At 41.2% G+C, this 21,689-nt stretch overlaps 1 protein-coding gene across 1 annotated transcript in view; it reads left to right on the forward strand.

Annotated features, from left to right (window-relative positions):
* NMNAT2 (nicotinamide nucleotide adenylyltransferase 2) overlaps nt 1-21,689 on the forward strand; it is a 44,207-nt gene that overhangs the window by 7,527 nt on the left and 14,991 nt on the right. Inside the window, exon 2 of the mRNA XM_075833123.1 lies at nt 16,517-16,605. Within this exon, the coding sequence (XP_075689238.1) occupies nt 16,517-16,605 (89 nt within the window). The remainder of the gene's footprint in view (nt 1-16,516; nt 16,606-21,689) is intronic.

Here is a 21,689-nt window from a genome sequence, read left to right on the forward strand (position 1 = left end):
AGAAAAAAAATAAAACAGGAACACTAATGCCACACAGAAAGCACACTGATACCACCTGGAACGGAAATGCATGAAATACGGTCCGTTTTTTTGTAGACACAAAACGGACACGCTCGTCTGAATAAAGCCTTAGTATAGATGATGACACCTAATTTCTCCAATAACAAACACATTCAGCTCAGTCAAAGGGTAGATTCACACGAGCGTTGCGTTTTTGCGCGCGCAAACAACGCGGCGTTTTGCGAGCGCAAAAACCATTTGACAGCTGCGTGTGTCATGCGTGTCTGATGCGCGGCTGCGTGATTTTCGCGCAGCCGGCATCATAGAGATGAGGCTTGTCGACGCCCGTCACTGTCCAAGGTGCTGAAAGAGCTAACTCTTTCAGCACCCTCGACAGTGAATGCCGAACACAACAGCGAAAAACCTGTAAAAAAAAAAAGATAAAGTTCCTACTTACCGAGAACTTCCCGGCCGTTGCCTTGGTGACGCGTCCTTGGTGACGCGCCTCTCTTGACATCGGGCCCCACCTCCCTGGATGACGCGGCAGTCCAAGTGACCGCTGCAGCCTGTGATTGGCTGCAGCCTGTGCTTGGCCTGTGATTGGCTGGAGCTGTCACTTGAACTGAAGTGTCATCCCGGGAGGTCGGACTGCAGGAAGGAGACAGGAGTAATCGGTAAGTTAGAACTTCGTTTTTTTTACAGGTTCATGTATTTTGGGATCGCAAGTCACTGTCCATGGTGCTGAAACAGTTTAACTCTTTCAGCACCATGCACAGTGAATCTCTCCCGACGTCGCGGACCGGAAATTTTTTTGCCGGGTTCGGCCAAAACGAGTTTGGCCGAACCCGGTGAAGTTTGCCTCGGTTGTCGGGGTTCGCTCCTCACAAAGACACTCCGTTTGGATGCTTGGAAACAGAAAAGCACGTGGTGCTTTTCTGTTTTCATTCATCCTTTTCACTGCTGTTGCGCGAATCACGCTCGTCCCACGGAGGTGCTTCCGTGTGGTGCGCGTGATTTTCACGCACCCATTGACTTCAATGGGTGCGTGATGCGCGAAATACGCAGAGTTATTGAACCTGTCGCGCTTTTTGCGCAGCAGACAAACGCTGCGCAAAAAGCACGGACTGTCTGTACTGCCCCATAGACTTGTATTGGTCCATGCGTGCCGCGTGAAAACCACGCAGCCCGCACGGACCGAATACACGCTCGTGTGAATCCCCCCAAATGTGCATGTTATGCCTATGCAAAGAGGAGGGTGGATCAGCTGCTGGTAAATAAATGAGATTCGGCTAAAAATAGTTATATGTAATTCCCTAGTATATGTACAGTAGCTGAATTGATCCTATTACAACTAGGAACAAGTGCTACAGCAGAATCTATTTTCCTCTGGTGTCATTGCAGCCTGAAAAAAAAGGTTAAAGTCTGTTTTGTGGCAGGCTATAGTTTGTCGATGGGCCCCATGGTAAACCACAGAAAACTTGCTTTTCATTGCTGTCCCTGCTTGAAACAGAGCAGTTCAGTTTAGTATATTAGGGGATTGGGGATCCTAAATATGATAAAGGGTATGTATCATCAGTAAATTACATATAATTTTAATCCAGTTTTACAATTTTTTTTTATGTGGCTCTCCATATTCCAGTTTTCACACTGGCTAAGGGAGCATGCACAGGACAGTAAAAAATTCTCCGTAATTGCGGACCATAATACGGTCCGTAATTGCAGACTGTAATACGGTCTGTAATTACAGACCCATTCAGTTCTATTAGCCGCGGACTCCTTTCCGTATCGCTACGGATAAGTGTCCGTGCCGTAGAACTGTACCGCAAAAGATAGACCATGCACTTTGTATGGGAGCACGGGCCGAAAATGCGGGCTGCGGCCAGCGACTGGCCGTGCCCGCAATTGCGGGCCGTGATTACAGGCACAGCCGTGTGCATGAGGCCTAAAGGAGAACGCACAATATAATGACATTTCCTGCAGTCTACGCACTTTTCAGCTTTGCTGTGTAGACTGGGGAAGAGTTAGCAGAATCTTCTCATGATTATTAGAGGGCAGTGGATTTATTGACACATGACAGCTTTTTTGTACTGCTGTATGACAAAACAAGGCAAGATAGCAACACTATACACATATATAAGGCTCTGTGCCACTCCCAGGACTCTGGGGGAGGTGATGGTGTTCCATCTCTGACTAGAGACTTTATTAAGCAGATTTAGACCATATTAGACTTTTTTGGGCAAGAACGAGCATGACGGACACTGACTAAAGGCAGATATCTGTGGAAAAATTGTTCTGCCGTATTTGATATTTGTCAGTCATTGTTGGGTGCAGTCTTTGGAAAGTCTTTCATACCAAGCAACAGATCTACATTCCATCAATAGAATCCCTGTTCAGGCCACACATCTAGGAAGAGATTGATAAGTGAATTATTTAACATATAGAGTTGTTCAAAATTTACATCCTTTAAAAACCAACCTTGAACATCGCTCACAAAAGGGCCATATGAAATCCAAAATATATGGCCAGTCTATGGACACTTTTCTGTCAAACATCTTCCCTTCAGTGCAGCTGCAATAAAGCACACAGACACTTCCCGTCTGTTTTTGCAGAAAGAATATTTTATTATGCACTATGGCAGCCCCCGGGCTAGTTTTTTAAAAATAAAAAAATAAATAGCTACAATATTAAAAAAATTTATACACACATTATTTGTCTCATTCCCTTTAAAATGTAGGCAATGAGACAAATAATGTTTTTATTCTTTTTTTTTTGCTGACTTATTTTCTTTTTAATATTTGGCCCCAACGTGTTTTCCTGCCAATATTTTGTCTATTAAGTCAGTAGGAGCATTGCTTAGGGTATGTGCACACACACTAATTACGTCCGTAATTGACGGACGTATTTTGGCCGCAAGTCCCGGACCGAACACAGTGCAGGGAGCCGGGCTCCTAGCATCATACTTATGTACGATGCTAGGAGTCCCTGCCTCGCTGCAGGACAACTGTCCCGTACTGAAAACATGATTACAGTACGTGACAGTTGTCCTGCAGCGAGGCAGGGACTCCTAGCGTCGTACACAAGTATGATGCTAGGAGCCCGGCTCCCTGCAGTGTGTTCGGTCCGGTACTTGCGGCCAAAATACGTCCGTCACTTACGGACGTAATTAGTGTGTGTGCACATACCCTTACTCTATTCAATGTACCCGATCCCTTTACAGTTTGTAAATGAGCAAAATTGAAAATATTTGGTGAGAATTATCTCTTCTGATGGCGATAAATACAGTCTCAATGGGTCTCATTTAACAAAACTGTCTAGCAGAAAAGCAGGCATTGTTGTTCATGGCAACCAATCAGAGTGCAGTTTTATTTTTTTTAAACCGCTCTGGAAAAATTAAAACTGCACTGTAATTGGTTGCTATGGGCAGCAATGCCAGATTTTTCTGTTAGGGCTCCTGCATACTGCTGTATTACAGCTGCACCCATAGAAGTCTGTGGAGTTTTATTTACTGTACCTTCATATGGCTCTGATTTTCTACAGAGGCTTACAGAATTTTTTCCTGATGGATTCCGCATAAATCCGACAGATAAAAATTGTGCCATTTTCATCAGATACTGCATTGTGGAGATAATCTCCCATAGAGCTTCCATTGCTTCTAGGAGAGAATATCTCTGTAATGCGGCTCTATATAGAGGCACCACACAGCGGGCTGCAGAGCCACAGGGACTCTGTGTGCTTCTGTGCACATAACTCTGCCATGTGCATAGGGCCTTAGACAGATTTAATAAAGGATGCCCAATGTTTTACGAGTCAGGAAAACCATCACATAACCAAAAAGTAAACGCCGTGTATTAGCTTTGATACAGAGTTGTGTTTTAACTTGAATTTTACCCTAAAATAAAAAATGAAATACCTCTAAATTGAAGGGGTTGTCCGGTTTCAGAAAATTAACTCTGTGTTGTTGTTTTTTTGATATTTAAAACTTATACAATTTTTCCAATATACTTTTTGAATGAATTCCTCACCATTTTCAAGATCTTTACTTGTTATTCAGTAGGAACATTCCAGTGGATAATATCCTGTCCATGGTCATGTGATGGACACACAGGTGCACGGCTCGTTACATTATGTGTATCAGAGCTGTGTCCTAATGATCCCAGAGCTGTGAGCTAATGATCCCTCACCTGCGTGTCCATCACATGACTATGAACAGAATTGTATACACTGGAAGTAAACAATGAATGTTCCTACTGAATAACAACAAGCAGAGATCTTGAAGAACCAATGAAGAATTAATACAGAGAGTATATTGGAAAATTGTATAACTTTTAATTATACAAAAAAAACCATTATTTGCTGAAACTGAACAACTTAGGGGTTTTCCATGACATAACAAATGATGACCTAACCACAGGATAGGTCATCAGTATATGATCGGTGCTGGTCTGACACCCGGACCCCGTTTTGCAGAATTGCAGCTCGGCCGCTATTCCATCCAGTGCCCGGAGGCAGCAGGAGCAGCTGATCGGTGCGGGGTCCGGGTGTCGGACCCCCACTGATCATATACTGTATATGATGGATAGGTCATCAGTTGTCCGGTGGATTGGTCATCAGTTGTCCGGTCGTGGACAAACCCTTTAAGTCCTGAATTGTCCTTTTGTGATGTGTATGTTATGTCTATTCAGTCATGTATTGAATTTCAATGCTGTTAATGGATGTTAGATGAATACCGTTATTAACAGCAGTTACAGTTCACATAAGGATGTGGGCACTTTCCAGACCTGCCGTCCAAATACCTTGTCTGCCATGTAAATCTGCAATGCTATACAGTTTTATATTCTGCCCCATGCTGCCTCTTGTTGATGTGCTTGGGTCGATTTTTCCATGCCTTCAAATGGGATCACAAAAAAAAAATGGGGCATATGCAGTTTTGCATAAAAAAGAGCTTCTCTAGGTAATGTGGTGGGCATTCCTGGTGGGATGGACAGAGCTTAAAATTTCACGCAATGTAGGATTATTGGGAGATATGGATTTCATTGTAATTCTGGAATTCAGCTCATAAATCTGGAAGATAAGGACAAACAGTGCTAAAGAACAAATACAAAAATTCTTAACTAAATCCCATGATAAAAAGAGTTGTATGAGATAAGAAAAACATGGCTGCTTTCTTCTAGGAACAGTGCCACTCTTTTCCATGGGCTGGGTCTGGTATTGCAGCTCAGTCCTAATTGAAGTGTGGCTCTGTTTCTGGACGAAAGAAGCTATGTTTTTCTAATATCCTTTAACCCCAGTAAACAATGTTTCCTCCATGGCTGCAATCTATAAAGGGCTTCTTGTAATAGAAGCTATTATAAGTTTGATTTGAATTTTATAAATTGTAGCCGAAAATAGCAATTATTCATTTTCATAGCCTACACTAAAAAATGCAAGACCTCTTTGTCTGCTTGAAATATTTCTTTAGCCCGTTGATGGCTTCTTTTCCGGCTAGCAGAATAGTGATTGACACCACTGCTTCCCTTGACGATGCACTCACTTTCCAGCACCCAGCTGCATTCTCATGTTATTGAACATCTCACCAGCCTGCCTCTGCAAAAATTTGACATTTTCTTGCACCTTCTCCCATTTGATCATCTCAGTTGCTCGTGCTCTCTGGTTTAGTAATCTGATCCATGCAACATAAAAATATTGAATGTCAGTCCATGGTAGAGTGTGTCTAAATTTAATAGTGCCGATTCAGAGAATATTTCTGTGAAAGGATCAGGTTAAATACATGGGAGCAAATAAGCAATTTAAATAGAGGCGCTTACCAGGCGGCTAAAATGATTTCTGAACTGATGCATATATCTCTGTGTCCATGAAAAATGCTTTCAGATGACCTGGATAAACTACCAGCATAATAGCCTTTATGTAGTCAAACATTTATTTACCTGCTTCATCTCTAGTGACCTCCATTTCTTTTTTATATAGGAGAATTCTCACAGCTTGAAGTGTTATTCCCGTATTATATAGTCATGGCATATAAAGGATATGCCATTACTTTATGATCGATGCGGTGCTGACGTTTGGGACCCCCAGCGATCCTGAGAATGGAGGGGATGCAGCTCTGATTTAGCGCTGTGTCCCCTTCTAAGTTTTTCCTGCACAGCGGCGCTATTGACTGTGCAGGGCACTGCAGTCGGCCCCATGCTGCATTTCCCTGCACAGCGGGTGGCTCGGACGCTCCAAAATCCAAATGGCGCTCCTTCCCTTCTGAGCTCTGCCATGGGTCCAAACAGCAGTGTATTACCACATATGGGGTATTGCCGTAATCGGGAGAAATAGCTTTACAAGTTTTGGGGTGCTTTTTATTCTTTATTCCTTGTAAAACTTATTTTTTTATATTTTTTTTCAGAAAAAAAGTAGATTTTCATTTTCCCAGACAAACTCCAATAAATATAGCAAAAGACCTGTCGGGTAAAGATGCTAACTATACCCCTAGATAAATTCCTTGAGGTGTGTAGTTTCCAAAACCGCTTGTTTTGGCACCACAAGACCTCTTCAAACCTGACATGGTGCCTAAAATATATTCTAAAAAAGGGAGTCCCCAAAATCCTCAAGGTGCTCCTTTGCTTCTGAGGCCTGTGCTTCAGTCCATTACCACACTAGAGTTACATTTGGGATATTTCTAAAAACTGCAGAATCTAGGCAATAAATATTGAGTTGCGTTTCTCTGATAAGACCTTCTGTGTTACAGATTTTTTTTTATTACAAATGAATTTGGGCAAAAAAAATGAAATTTGTAAATAACACCTCTATTTTGCTTTAATTCCTGTGAAACGCCCACAGGGTTAAGAAATTTTCTGAATCCTGTTTTGAATACTTTGAGGCGTGCAGTTTTTAAAATGGGGTGATTTATGGGGTCTATCTAGTACATAAGGCCCTCAAAGCCACTTCTGATCTGAACTGGTCCTTGAAAAACAGCCTTTTGAAATTTTCTTGAAAATGTGAAAAATTGCTGCTAAAGTTCGAAGCCTTGTAACGTCCTAGAAAAATAAAATAATGTTCAAGAAACAATGCAAATATAAAGTAGACATATGGGGGATGTTAATTAGCAACAATTTTGTGTGGTATTACTATCTGTTTTACAAGTAGATACATTAAAAATTCGAAAAATTATAATTTTTGCACATTTTCTTTACATTTTGGTGTTTATCACAAATAAGCTATGAATTTAGTGACCAAATTTTTCCACTACCATAAAGTACAATATGTCACGAGAAAACAATCTCAGAATCGCTTGGATAGGCAAAAGCATTCCAGAGTTATTACTACATAAAATAATACATGTCAGATTTGAAAAAATGGGGCTAGTCCTCAAGGGCCAAAATTACCTTGGTCCTGAAAGGGTTAATAGATCAGTGGTATTTTATCTAAAATTTTTGGGAGCTACCGTATTGATTCTTTGCTTTCTGATTTTAATACTATACTTATTTCTCAACCCCAAACCACAAAACCAGAAATAGTAGATGTATGGTAAAGGTATGTTCATTATGCATATGACAGAGGTCAGACGCCTTCTTATCAGTAAAGGTCTTATGATTAATAAATAATGAGTCTGAACATGTTCCTCCAATGCAGGTTCGGTTTAATTAATTATTACTTGCAAATTGTGTTAGGCTGACGTCACTGGTCGAATTTATCAGGATGAGAAATGACTACAATGCATGAGATACAATTGTAGCTGCATAGCTTATTATCCTGAAAGACGTATGAAATAACCAGATCTATCCTATAGTATGTATTCACTACCAACTTCATTCTTTAGTCTGCCTGCTTTCCTTAAAGTAGGATACATTCAAGGTACATTGGATTCTATTCAATTGCATAAGCCATTTTTGCAAGAGAGACCTTAAATTAGGCCATCAATATTAGATCGGTGGGGGTCCGACTCTCGTCAGCCCTGCCGATTAGCTGTTTATAGGGGCCACAGCGCTCATAAGAGGACTGCAGCTTCTTCATTATTTCTGTTTGTACTTGCACACGCCATTACTGTCATAGTGGCTGTGCGAGGTATTGCAGCATTGTCCCCTTCAAGTGAATTAGCTTGAAAAGGCCCAGCCACTGTAACGGGTCGAAATGTCGCTTATCTCTTGTTAGCATTCAGATACATCTAGGGACTTTTTTATTTATTTATTTTTTTCCTAAGCTTGTAAACCCCATTCAAGAATGATTGACTTCCTCCCTTGTGCTCTTCATTCAGTGTTAAGTGATTTGAACTTAGCAGCTATTCTGGTCATTTATATTGCCTAGTACACATTTTGAATTATGGACTAGCCAGTCGCTGTGAACCAAATGTAACTACTTCCTTCCTTTAACTATGGGACTATTGTCTAAAAGAGCAACTAAAGTCTATTACTCCACAAGACAATGGCATTTCTGCTAAGCTAGTATACAGTAAAAACGGTGCCATTGTAAGACTAGTAATTCTCCAATCGCTATATATTATTAACTGTCCAAATACAAAAGTGTAGTAGTACCAAGTCACTGAAACCACTGAAAGGGGTTGGATGGCGTCTCTAAGACTTGGGTATGTGCCTTGGGGGTTCTACCTGGTAGACTAAGCAAATCCACAATATCATTGGTGATTTCACATTAGTAGACAGATATTCATGTTCTTTCAACAGCTGTGTAGACAATTGCTTCCATCCTCAAAACATTAGATCAAGCCCTAAGGCCCCATGCACACGACAGCAAAAAACCTCCGTTTTTGCGGACCGCAATTGCGGTCCGCAAAAACGGAGCCATTCACTTTCATTGAACACTGACACCTTTCCGTAGCACTACGGAAGGGTGTCAGTGCCGTGGAAATGTTCCGGGAATTATGGAACATGTCCGTTCTTTCGCATTTTGCGGGCCGTGCTCCCATACTTTGTATGGGAGCACAGCCCGAAAATGCGGCTGTCAGTCAGCGGCCGGCCGTGCCCGCAATCGCGGGCCGTGATTGCGGGCACGGTCGTGTGCATGGGGCCTGACTCTGTGCAAACCGCATATTCTCATTTCTAGTGCTCTAGTTGATGGGTTTTTCTAAAAGTTCTTATTAGAACATCCCCTTAACTCCACAACTTAGGCTTTGTTCACATCTGCGTCGAGACTCCGTTTATGGGTTCCGTCTGAGCTTTCCGTCAAGAGAACCGAATTCAAACTGAAACTAACAGAAACCATAGGTTTCGGTTTGCATCACTATTGATTTCAATGGTGATGGATCCGGTGCAAATGATTTTCGTTTGTCACCGTTGTGTAAGGGTTCTGTCGTTTTGACAGAATCAATACCGTACTCTACTGCACTATTCATTCCGTCAAAACTACAGAACCTTTACACAATGATGACAAACGGAAACTATTAGGACCGGAATTCATCACCATTGAAATGGTGATGCAAATGGAAACTTATGGTTTCCGTTTGTTTCAGTTTGGATTCCGCTCATGGGTTCCCCTGACAGTAAGGTCCGACGGAACCCATTGAACAGAGTCCCGACACAGATGTGAACTAAGCCGTAGAGCGAACATTGCTGTTGCATTGTATATTTTTCGCAATGTTTGCATTCATGTGAAATGTGATATTCCATGTAGAAATAGATTCAGTCAGACAGTTTCCAAGCAACACTGGGTGTAGCTATCAGAGGACACTATCAATGTGTCACATAATAAGGGGACATGGATGTAATATTTAGTGGCTATTCAGTATCATCCATTAGAATTATAGGCAGTTTGGTTGCTTTTGGGTTTTTTTATGGTCTGAATTTATTTACATTGTCCAGTCTTTATGTTTTGTGTAGTGAACAGCTCTTTATTCCCTCGTGTTGTCATGTTCTCCTTACTTCAGTTTTTTTTTTCTGTATAATGGCTCTAACAGAATAAATTGATTTATTGATTAGCTCCATGTAAATCTGTCTAATGTCTTATGTCCTCATCTATAATGTCAGGAGAATGTCATAACAGTTCCTTGCTAACCCTACTGAGAGGACAATTGATGTTCATGATAACGCTAGGGCAGAAATTGGGCGCACAAAAGTATTAACACTGGTTTTGGTTACATGTCCTTTATTCTCTGCCCGTGATGTAGAAATCTTGTTTTCAGTGGGGTAATTGTAACAGAATCAGCATTTTAGTTCAGAAATGCTGCATTAAAATGATCTTAACCACAGAAAAGAAGTGGGACATATAATAAGACTAAAAACACAAAAAATAGCCATTTTGTGTTTTGAATTTTATTAAAATGATCTTGCCAATTGAACAAGTCCCTTTACATGTGGAGCACTTTGCAGAAGTCCTATTGCTGCTAAATTAGATAATACAATTGCACTCATTAAATGGACTATTGGAGTGCCAATAGGGGGATTAGCTTGCCACAAGATACATTTGCCTGAAGCCCTGACACCTGAGAAGCAGAGTAGTGTTTCTAGGGAGCAGGGGCATAGTTACAGGTGATTCAGATGTTGGAGTTGCACCTAGGGCCTTTGAGGGCACAATATTGACATAATGCAATAGCAATGTTTATTATATGTACTGTGATATCACTGTTTATTACACCTGTGCGTTGACATCACTGTATTAATTATCCCTGTCCTGTGACATCACTGTATGCATTATACTTGTATTAAGATACTGCATCCATTATGCCTGTGCTGTGACATCATTGTGTGCATTATCCTTGTAGTATGATGCTGTTCATTACGCCTTTGCTGTGACATCATGGCATTAATTATCTCTGTACTGTGACATTACTGTGTGCATTATCCTTGCATTATGATGCCTAGAACTGTGACATTACTATGTTTATATCCCTGTTCTATGACATTATCCCTGTTCTGTGACATCACTATGTGCATTTCTCCCATACTGTGACATAATTGTGATCATTATTGCCATGCTATGACATCACTGTTTACAATAACCATAATTCTTACTAAACTTATTGCTATCCATGTACTGTGACATAAGATTATTTACAGCTTTTGCATTGGGGATAAGAACGTAAACGACTCTGCTATTAAGTCAGGGGCCAGGCCTATATTTTATGACCCCCAAATTGCCACTTCAGGGGGCCTTTTAATGGCTACAGTTGGACATATAGTAGTACAGATGTTGTTATTGGTAGAGAACCTGTCCTGGTGATTGGTTCTTTTTATTGCGGATAGTGAAGTAGATTTAGTAAATTAACAAATATGTATTCTGGAATTTTAAAAAAAGAGATCTGTTGGTTGTGGGTGAAACACTGTACCATTACTTTTAGCTAGCAAGCTATATTAGTAAGAAAATTTAATGAACATACGGTTTTTCACAGAGATCATACAGTATAAGAACTGTAATATTAATAATTTGTAGCAGCTAAAGATAGAATTATAGATCTCTGCAATCAACTAGGAGCAGAAATACATGTTGGTTTTCCCTTAGGGCTCATTCACACAAGTGTGAATCTCATCCATGTGCTGTGCGTTGAAACAACGCACAGCACACGGCCCCATTGATTTCAATGGGGCTATTCACACATGCTTAAAACGTATGTCCTATTTTGGTGCGTTTTCACGAACCTAGCCACTCATTGAAGTCAGAGGGGGCGTGAAAACCATGGACAGCACATGGATCCACATCGTGGTTTTTTTTTTTTTTAAACCAGTGCTATTGCATTGTAATTTTATACATATTCACAATATTCCAAAACATTTTAAATTCATTACAGTAGCATAGAAATGCTCTCAAATATTTTCTCTAGCGCCACATCCAACCCCCCCTCTCTCCCAAAAAAAGGTGGGAAAAAGCAAAAAACAAAAACCATAATAATAATATAGAAAATAGAAATATCAGCTATTTCCTGTCTTAGAGTCTGAGTCCATCAGGAATAGCCATCTCGACCATTTTCTAGCAGTTTGTTGAAAATTTTGTATTCCGCTATCCGCTAAGCATACTTCATAGGTATAGCGCCGATTCACGTTGGCAATTATCATCTGAATGGACATATTTTTCTCTCCTTTCCAAATTAAAGCTATTAATGATCTTGCTACGATTAGGATCTGGTTAGCTATCCATCTGCACTCTGGAGGGATATTTTCAAAAGATATATTGAAAATCCCCAACTCAGGTGATGGAGATATAACTCGCCTACAAATTTGAGATATAAGATTGAAAACCTCTTTCCAGAACTGTACAATTTTGGGGCAATCCCACCACATAAATGCGCTTTAAATCCGCTTTTACATTGCATTTTCTCCTGCACATGCCCAAATATTTTGGATACATCTTTTTTTATTTCAACGGCGACAATTGCCACCTTAGTTGCTGTCCGTGTTTTACGCACCAATTACATTGAGGGAAAAAAAGGGCTTGCGAGTGCGTGAAAAAGGCCACTCGCAAACCACACGGATGCATAATGCAACGCACACGGACAGATTTACGCGTGTTTTTGACGTGCGTAAAATTTGCCACGCTCTTGTGAACGTTGCCTGTTTACTAAGAAAGTGTCTTCAAGTCAATGCAGGCTTCAAGCTCTGTAATAAGAGTATCCAGCTGGGAGCTGTCCAGCATCCCGGTGCTGAAAATGTCTGCTGGTTCTTGACAGATAATCATCATCATGTCATACATGACATTATGCAAAGACTTTTATATGGACTAAACAAAACAATATATTGATATTAATTATGGATAGATTTATTCATGGAGCAATGTTGGGGAATCTGATTTCCCCACCACTGTTCTTCTTTGTTCAATTGCTCAGCTCATAAAGAAAGCAATTCTGATAAGAGGAGTAAGTATAAGTGCGGTATATGTAATTCCCTGATATTTAAGTGTAGCTTGACTTTAAGTTTGCTTCATTTGCCTCCTAATGGTTTATAATATTTTATCATGAAAAAGCCAAATTACTTTTTTAGAGGGTCTTGCATTTCCAATCCAGGTGTTGCTGATATAGAGTTTTGTCAGATGCATCATAAGAACAAAAAACAATATAAAGAATAATATATCATATGGAAGTAAATGTGCACCAGCTATGTAATGCAATATACTGTATGCTGAAAGTTGTTTTAAAACCTTGGAAGCACTGCTGCTCCAAATTAGACAGTGCTGATGATAAAACACGTGATTGGCTTCAGTGAACAGACAATCAGTGCATTACATTGGGGGCAAGAAGAACTGATCATCATGCTCTCATTGACTGTCTAGTAGCACCTTTCTACAATACAATAAAATGCTGTCTGTAATGTACTGCTATATACCTGTGCTACATGTACTGTACTGCTATCTACCTGTACTACATATACTGTACTGCTATCTACCTGTACTATACTGCTATCTACCTGTACTACATGTACTGTACTGTACTGCTCTCTACCTGTACTACATGTACTGTGCTGCTCTCTACCTGTACTACATGTAATCTACTGCTCTCTACCTGTACTACATGTACTGTACTGCTCTCTAACTGTTCTACATGTACTGTACTTCTCTCTACCTGTACTACATATACTGTGCTGCTCTCTACCTGTACTACATGTACTGTACTGCTCTCTACCTGTACTATATGTACTGTACTGCTATCTACCTGTACTACATGTACTGTACTGCTATCTACCTGTACTACATGTACTGTACTGCTCTCTAACTGTTCTACATGTACTGTACTTCTCTCTACCTGTACTACATGTACTGTGCTGCTCTCTACCTGTACTACATGTACTGTACTGCTCTCTACCTGTACTACATGTACTGTACTGCCCTCTACCTGTACTACATGTACTGTACTGCTATCTACCTGTGCTACATGTACTGTACTGCTCTCTACCTGTACTACATGTACTGTACTGCTATCTACCTGTACTACATGTACTGTACTGCTATCTACCTTTACTACATGTACTGTACTGCTCTATACCTGTACTACATGTACTGCTCTCTACCTGTGCAAATGTACTGTACTGCACTCTACCTGTATTACATGTATTTTAGTAATATCTACCTGTATTACATGTATTGTACTGCTTTTTACCTGTACTACATGTACTGTATTGTATCTGTACTTATTGCACTAGACTGATCTCTACCTGTACTACATGTATTGCACTGATCTCTACTTTAACTATATATATTGTCCCGCTCTTTTCATATCACAGTATTAGCAGTTTCTTACTAGTTTTCCATAGAGTTATGGTCTTAATTTACAATATTTTCAAGTTACAAATACTAGAATAAGTTATCATTGTAACTTGGAGGACCACTTACAGTATGTATACTTGATACATTTAATATCAATCACTGTATGTATTGCATCCTTATGGAATGCTGTATGGAAATAGATATGTAAACAAACTCATTGCCCCACATAGCTGCAATATAAGGCTGGATTAACACGAGCACATTACGTCCGTAATGGACGGAACGTATTTCGGCCGCAAGTCCCGGACCGAACACACTGCAGGGAGCCGGGCTCCTAGCATCATAGTTATGTACGATGCTAGGAGTCCCTGCCTCGCTGCCGGACAACTGTCCCGTACTGTAATCATGTTTTCAGTACGGGACAGTAGTTCCACGGAGAGGCAGGGACTCCTAGCATCGTACATCACTATGATGCTAGGAGCCCAGCTCCCTGCATTGTGTTCGGTCCGGGAATTGCGGCCGAAATACGTTCCGTCCATTACGGACGTAACATGCTCGTGTGAATCCAGCCTTAGAGAGACATATTTAGTGAACAATTTTCAACATTCTGTATCTAACATTGTTAGGATTTTTTTTTTGTATTCTGTTCTGCATCTGCATTTATTAAAAAAAGGAATGGAGCCCCTTTAAGTATAGAATCATTAAGAAACTTTAAGGGGTCTTCAGTAGCAATGATAGTACATTTTTATAATACTGAAGTGGTCATTATCTGGTTCTTGTCTTGCTTTATATATTCTCACTGGTCATGAAATCTCTTAGGATTTCACTAATTTAATTGGACTCCTTTTGGATTAATCCAATACAGATCCTTATGTCATGTTAGGCTGCACACACCACATTGGTTATTTTCACAGGGACTGAAGATGCTTCAATGATCTGAAATGTAATTAATTTAAAAACATACTGTTCTTTTATAAGAGCACATTTGCAGAAGAGAGAAGAAGGATCAGAAAGGCTTTTATCGCCATATGTTTTCATTTCACTTTGACTGCTTGTATCCGTTCTTTATGTAAGTGGTTGTCTGGTTTAGAAAATCCACACTACTATGGAATTGTGAGTTAATAGAGGAGGCCCTCCTATTCACGACTGTCATCTATTAACTGGAGGGGAGAACAGCTACAAAAAGAGTCTGTAGATCTCTGGAGGACTCTCCAAATCCGTGCAATATACAGACAGAACATTGATTTCAATATGAACTGTGTAATGCTTCATTTCTCCTGTGGTGGAGCTGCAGGGAAATTAAACACTTGCTAACAGGTTCACAGATGACAGCTAATCACTGGGTGACCCTTCTTCCCAAAAGGCACTGTCCATAGTGGTCAACCCTTTTAAATTGTTGGCTCACTGATTAGGTTTTTGCATATGTAGCAATACCCTAATACATAGTTATGATAGGAATTCATAGGGGAAATAAATTCAAATTAACTGTCACTATAAGGCCTCCTACACATCACGTTTTTGCCATACTCTTATTGTGTATGTCTGGAAAGCTCTCAACGTACTTGATAAATGTGTCCATAGAGCTTCATTAGCCAGTTGAAGGTCAAAAGAGTCTCCTTTTCGCCTCCATCAGGCTGGTATACATCAGATTACCTTTTTTTGAAGGATGGAATAGCATAATAGACTACGCTAGTCTAGCCTAACGGATTCCGCAAAAAAAATGTATACTGCAAAATGTATACATATTTTTTTACCATGGTAGCCTATGGGTGATAGATGCCACTGCATTGCATTTGTCACAGGTATATGTTAAACGTACACGTCGGGAAGTTCCAGTGACGTAACTTAATATATGGACAGTTATGTCACTGGAGCTTCCTGCATAGAGCTGAAGGAAACACCGCCGTCCTCAGGAAGTGCTCTGCCCGAGGACTCCGACCCTGGGGAAACTCCTTACGTCACTGTTCATATATGTACAGTGATGTCAGGAGCTTCCCCAGGGCTGTTGTCCCCGGGCGCTCTGCAAGTGTGTCAGGGCTGTTCGGGCAATATATCCCACTGTATGCATATACAGTGGAATAAGTTGCAGCCTTCCGTCGGGGGTTATAGTATGCGTCGGGTGTCCTGCCGACTATACCTCCAACAGAAGGCAATTAACGTGATGTGAAGGGGGCCTAATATGAGGCCCCTATCACTTTTTCAGTCTACTGTTTTCTGTTATCAGCCATGTTAGGCTAGGGAGAGGTTGACTGTAGCCTTGCTCAATTATAGGTCCAGACAAATCTCTCATCACTATTTTATCTGCTGTGTTTGTGTTTAGCATCCGCAGTGCATTTACTGTAGATACTTATCACAGATCATATACTATATAAACATAATTAATTTACCTTTACAGAGAGAGCCCGGGATTACCTGCATAAAACAGGAAGGTTTATTGTGATTGGAGGAATCATCTCACCTGTCCATGATTCTTATGGGAAACAGGTAAATCCTCTTGTATTTATCTATTCAATTGTGTATTGTGTTTTTTTTTGCCTTTTAAAAGTAAATAGATTTTGTTATATGTCTGTGTGGGAGGATAAAGGCCTCTTCACATCTGGGCATGAGGCAAGAAAAGTGATGAATAGGAGGGATGCCTGCAGGCAAACAGAACCCTTTTTCCTGACCACCCGTTAATAGTAAAGAATAAATTACAAATTTTTATTAAGCTACGTATAGCAAACAAACAGACCACATATATATTGGTTTAAAACTGTCACTGCCTAGAGCTGAAGTAGAGGTAATTCACTGAAGAGATCAGCAAGTGTTGAAACAGACGAGAGTAAGTGCTGGCCGACACACAAGGGGTCAGTTACAGCCAGTAAATACCATGTAACTAGTCGCAAGGTAAATTCAGCTAAGGCAGGAATTAAAATAAACAGAGCCCCCCCGACATGTTTCACTAACTAGTAGCGTCCTCAGGAGTACACGGGGCTAATGGCGACGCGGCGAGAGAACTGATCCTCTTATGGGAATGTAAGATGACGTGGGTGGGGGGCGGGTATGAAGACAGGCCTGGTCAGTCCAGAGAGGGAGGCCATGCGCAGTAGCACATAGCAGGAACTTAGAAAAGTAGTAAAAAGAACAGAAATATGACAGGTCGGCGGGGACGCCGTAGCTGTCAGTTAAGACTTAGTGCAGGGAACAGTGATGTCCTCCGTTATAGTGTAGTACGCATAAATGAGGCGATTTATATAAACCAAAAACCAACTAATTGTAGTACAGACCATACGAACAATGAAGACATCAACACCAAACGTAAAGGGAAATGGCAGACGAGTCAAAGAAAGGCACTATAAGTGAAACCCTCATTGAGTCCCTGAGGGGTCATAGTGCCAAGACGGTGGATCCAACGCGCCTCCTCCTGTAGGAGTTTGCGGTCTAAGTTGCCAGCCCTGGGTCCCAATTTTAGTTGTTCAATGCCCCAAAATTGGAGTGACTTGGGGTTATTGGGGTGAAATCTGTGCATATGCCTAGAGAGAGTAGTATCCTCCTTAAGGTTGATGGTACTGAGGTGTCTAGACACTCTCCTCCTCAGTTCCTGCAAGGTCTTGCCGACATATAACTTAGGGCAAGGACACTTGGCTACATAAATGATCCCACTGCTTTGGCAATTCAAAAACTGCTTAATATGATATAGTCTATCATCAAAGGGGTTAGTGAAACTCCTAACCCTAGGCATCAAGGGACAAAAGGAGCACCTACCACAGGGATGGAAGCCGGTAACAGGTGATTTCAGCCAAGTGGATGATGTATTTGAAGAGGTGGGAGAATAATGGCTATGTACCAAAAAGTCACGTAGATTTTTACCCCTACGATAGGTAATAGCAGGATTGGCAGGGATGACCTCCATTAGGTCAGGGTCAGCAGTGAGGATGGACCAATGTTTTTTGAGAACCTCCACAACCTGGGAGGAGCATACATCGAAGGTGCCAATACAGCGGATGGCGTTGGACGCTGATGGCAATGCGGGTACAGCACTTCTATCAGAAAGTAGATCAGACCTATGAGACGCCCTAGCCCTAGCATAAGCCCTATGAAGCCACTTTTTGGGATACCCCCGTGCCAGGAATTTATGGTAAAGACCATCGCATTCTCTCTGAAATGATGACTCATTGGAGCAGTTGCGTTTGGCTCGTAGATATTGACCGATAGGTATCCCTCTCTTGAGGGCAGGGGGGTGGTGGCTATCCCAGTGCAGGAAACTATTGGTGGCAGTAGCTTTACGGAATATATCGGTTTGGACACCGCCAACAGGGTCCAGAGAGATCTTGAGGTCAAGGAAGTCGATCACTCGATCATTTATATCAAATGTGAATTTCATACCAATAGAGTTATTATTGAGCATAGACATGAAGTCAGTAAAGGTGTTGACATCCCCATCCCACAGGATGAGAATGTCATCAATATATCTTCCCCAGAAGGAGATATGTGACGTAAAGAAAAGTAGATCGTCGGAAAAAACAATGGTGTCTTCCCACCAACCCAGGAAAAGGTTGGCGTAAGAAGGTGCACAAACAGTGCCCATGGCCGTGCCTTTTATCTGATGATAATATTTGGCGTCAAAAGTGAAGAAATTATGAGTGAGCAAAAAGCGTAGTAGTGACAGAACAAAATCATTATGTCGATGAAATTGAGTGCCTTTCGTGCTCAAAAAATATTTTACTGCGGTGAGACCTAGGTCGTGCTGAATGTTAGTGTATAATGACTCCACGTCTATGCTCGCCAACATGGTAGTGGGGGTAACATTGATCTCCTGGATCCTGGTGACGGTGTCCTTAGTGTCCCTGAGGTGGGACGACAGAGCAGAAACGAAAGGGGACAAAATCTCGTCCACGTAAAGACTAATGCCCTGTGTGAGATTATCATTTCCCGACACTATAGGTCTGCCAGGGATAGGGCTTTTATTTTTATGAACCTTTGGTAGGGCATAAAAGGTTGCAAGAGTGGGAGTGGGATTATATAGACGTTTAAATTCGTCCAAGGTGATAAGGTTATTCCTCTTGGCATCGGTAAGAAGGTCATACAGTTCTGACAAGTAACTAGTGGTAGGGTTGCTTTTGATGATAGCGTAAGTTGTATGGTCACCTAGCAGCCTATGGACCATGTCTGTATAGTCCACACGGTCCATAACTACAATGTTACCTCCTTTGTCGGAGGGTTTGAGTACCAAATCTGCACTGCCACATAAATCATCCAACGCCACCCTCTCATCACTACTAAGATTACCAAAGGACATAGATCTATCACCTCTTAATTTCTTAAGGTCTTTACAGACCATTTTAACAAAGACATCGATATGTCCATACTGGGAGAAGGGAGGGGTAAGCTTGGACTTGGGGCGTAACGAGGAAAAGGGGCCAACCGCTTCAGTAGCTCCAAATTGGTTCTCATGAAGGAGACTCTCAAGATCCCTCATGGTATTTAGTTCCTGACGATCCTGTCGAGTTCCATCCTGTATGGACCCCTTAAAGTGCTTATGTAGGGCCAATTTTCTGGCGAAAAGGTTAATATCCTTTGCCCATGTGAATTCGTCAAAAGGAGGTGCAGGGGTATATGAGAGTCCCTTTTGCAAAAGGGTCACCTGATGTGGATTTAATTTATGTGAAGATACATTAAATATCTGCATATTGTCACTATTGATAGCTGGTATGCTTGGGGTTATGACTTGAGCCCCCAGTGCATATTGAGTGGTCCTAAAAAAGGAAATGTGGCAGAAGTGCCCATGGTGGTATTGGTGCCGCTGCCCCCATTCAGGACCGTACTTGGGGTAGGTAACTGAGAGTTGCCCATCATGCTTGTGGCACTTTGGGTATATGTAGGAACAGGTATAGATAAGATGGATGAAGAATTGGAGACAGCAGGTGGACATGGTCTATTTCTGCTTAGGGGTTCAGTGAGGGGCTGTTTCGATAGGGTAGGTGTTCTTTTTGAAAAGCCAGGCCTAATGTTCCTAACCTTACGTTTGGTACCTAGTCTGGGACTGTCACTGGTAGATCTAGAAAGCTCAGTGCCCGAAGTATCTGACTCGGAAAAATCAGTGTACACAGTGGTCCGTTTAGGGGTAGGAACAAAGCGTGTTTTATACGTATAAATTTGACCTATATCGAAATCCCTCCGATCACGGATATATTTACGATGTTTACGTTCCTTAATCTCCCCCTGTAATTTCTCAATATTTTTCTGCAGTTTAGTCTCTGAGGCGCCAAATTCAGGACAAGATTGAAAGACCTGTATGTCCGCTATCTCTTTTTCAAGTTGAGCACCGGTTTTACTGTAGTTCAGTTTTTCAAACTCCAGCAGATATTGGAGCATCCGCAAGGAACTCTCAGTAAGGAGATCCTCCCACCCCTTCGTGAAGGCGGTATTATCGCGATAAGAATTGGGTGTAATGTTAATTCTTAATCCCCTATATAAATCACCTGTTACCGGCTTCCATCCCTGTGGTAGGTGCTCCTTTTTTCCCTTGATGCCTAGGGTTAGGAGTTTCACTAACCCCTTTGATGATAGACTATATCATATTAAGCAGTTTTTGAATTGCCAAAGCAGTGGGATCATTTATGTAGCCAAGTGTCCTTGCCCTAAGTTATATGTCGGCAAGACCTTGCAGGAACTGAGGAGGAGAGTGTCTAGACACCTCAGTACCATCAACCTTAAGGAGGATACTACTCTCTCTAGGCATATGCACAGATTTCACCCCAATAACCCCAAGTCACTCCAATTTTGGGGCATTGAACAACTAAAATTGGGACCCAGGGCTGGCAACTTAGACCGCAAACTCCTACAGGAGGAGGCGCGTTGGATCCACCGTCTTGGCACTATGACCCCTCAGGGACTCAATGAGGGTTTCACTTATAGTGCCTTTCTTTGACTCGTCTGCCATTTCCCTTTACGTTTGGTGTTGATATCTTCATTGTTCGTATGGTCTGTACTACAATTAGTTGGTTTTTGGTCTATATAAATCGCCTCATTTATGCGTATCATAGCTTCTCCTAATAGAGCGGCTCTATTTTGATATATTATGGCTTACTTTACTTTATTTATTTATTTATCATTTATGACCATATATGTTTTATAGTGTGCGACTGGTATTATGTATGTATTGCTTTATACTCACTGCAATCCCTTTATTCACATATTTAATATTTATTATTATACTATGACTGTACTTATTTGGATGGGAGTTTGGGTGCGCTTTTCATTGACAATCGCATCTTCATAGATACATACTGGGATACCATAAAATGGGGGGTAGTTGTTACTATTGTCTTTAGCCCAGAGGGGCATCTGTGATATTTATTATTTTTTATTATTTATTATTTTTATTTATTATTATTATTATTATTATTTTTAATATCCTGTTCGATCAGTATATTTTCTTGGTCCTTTTCCTTATTTGTTGCACAATTGCGCTGACCTGGACTGTCTTGGCAGTTATGATCGTGCGCCTGCTACTACACTATAACGGAGGACATCACTGTTCCCTGCACTAAGTCTTAACTGACAGCTACGGCGTCCCCGCCGACCTG

The sequence above is a fragment of the Rhinoderma darwinii genome, chromosome 7, assembly GCF_050947455.1.
Source record: "Rhinoderma darwinii isolate aRhiDar2 chromosome 7, aRhiDar2.hap1, whole genome shotgun sequence".
Classification (NCBI taxonomy): domain Eukaryota; kingdom Metazoa; phylum Chordata; class Amphibia; order Anura; family Rhinodermatidae; genus Rhinoderma; species Rhinoderma darwinii.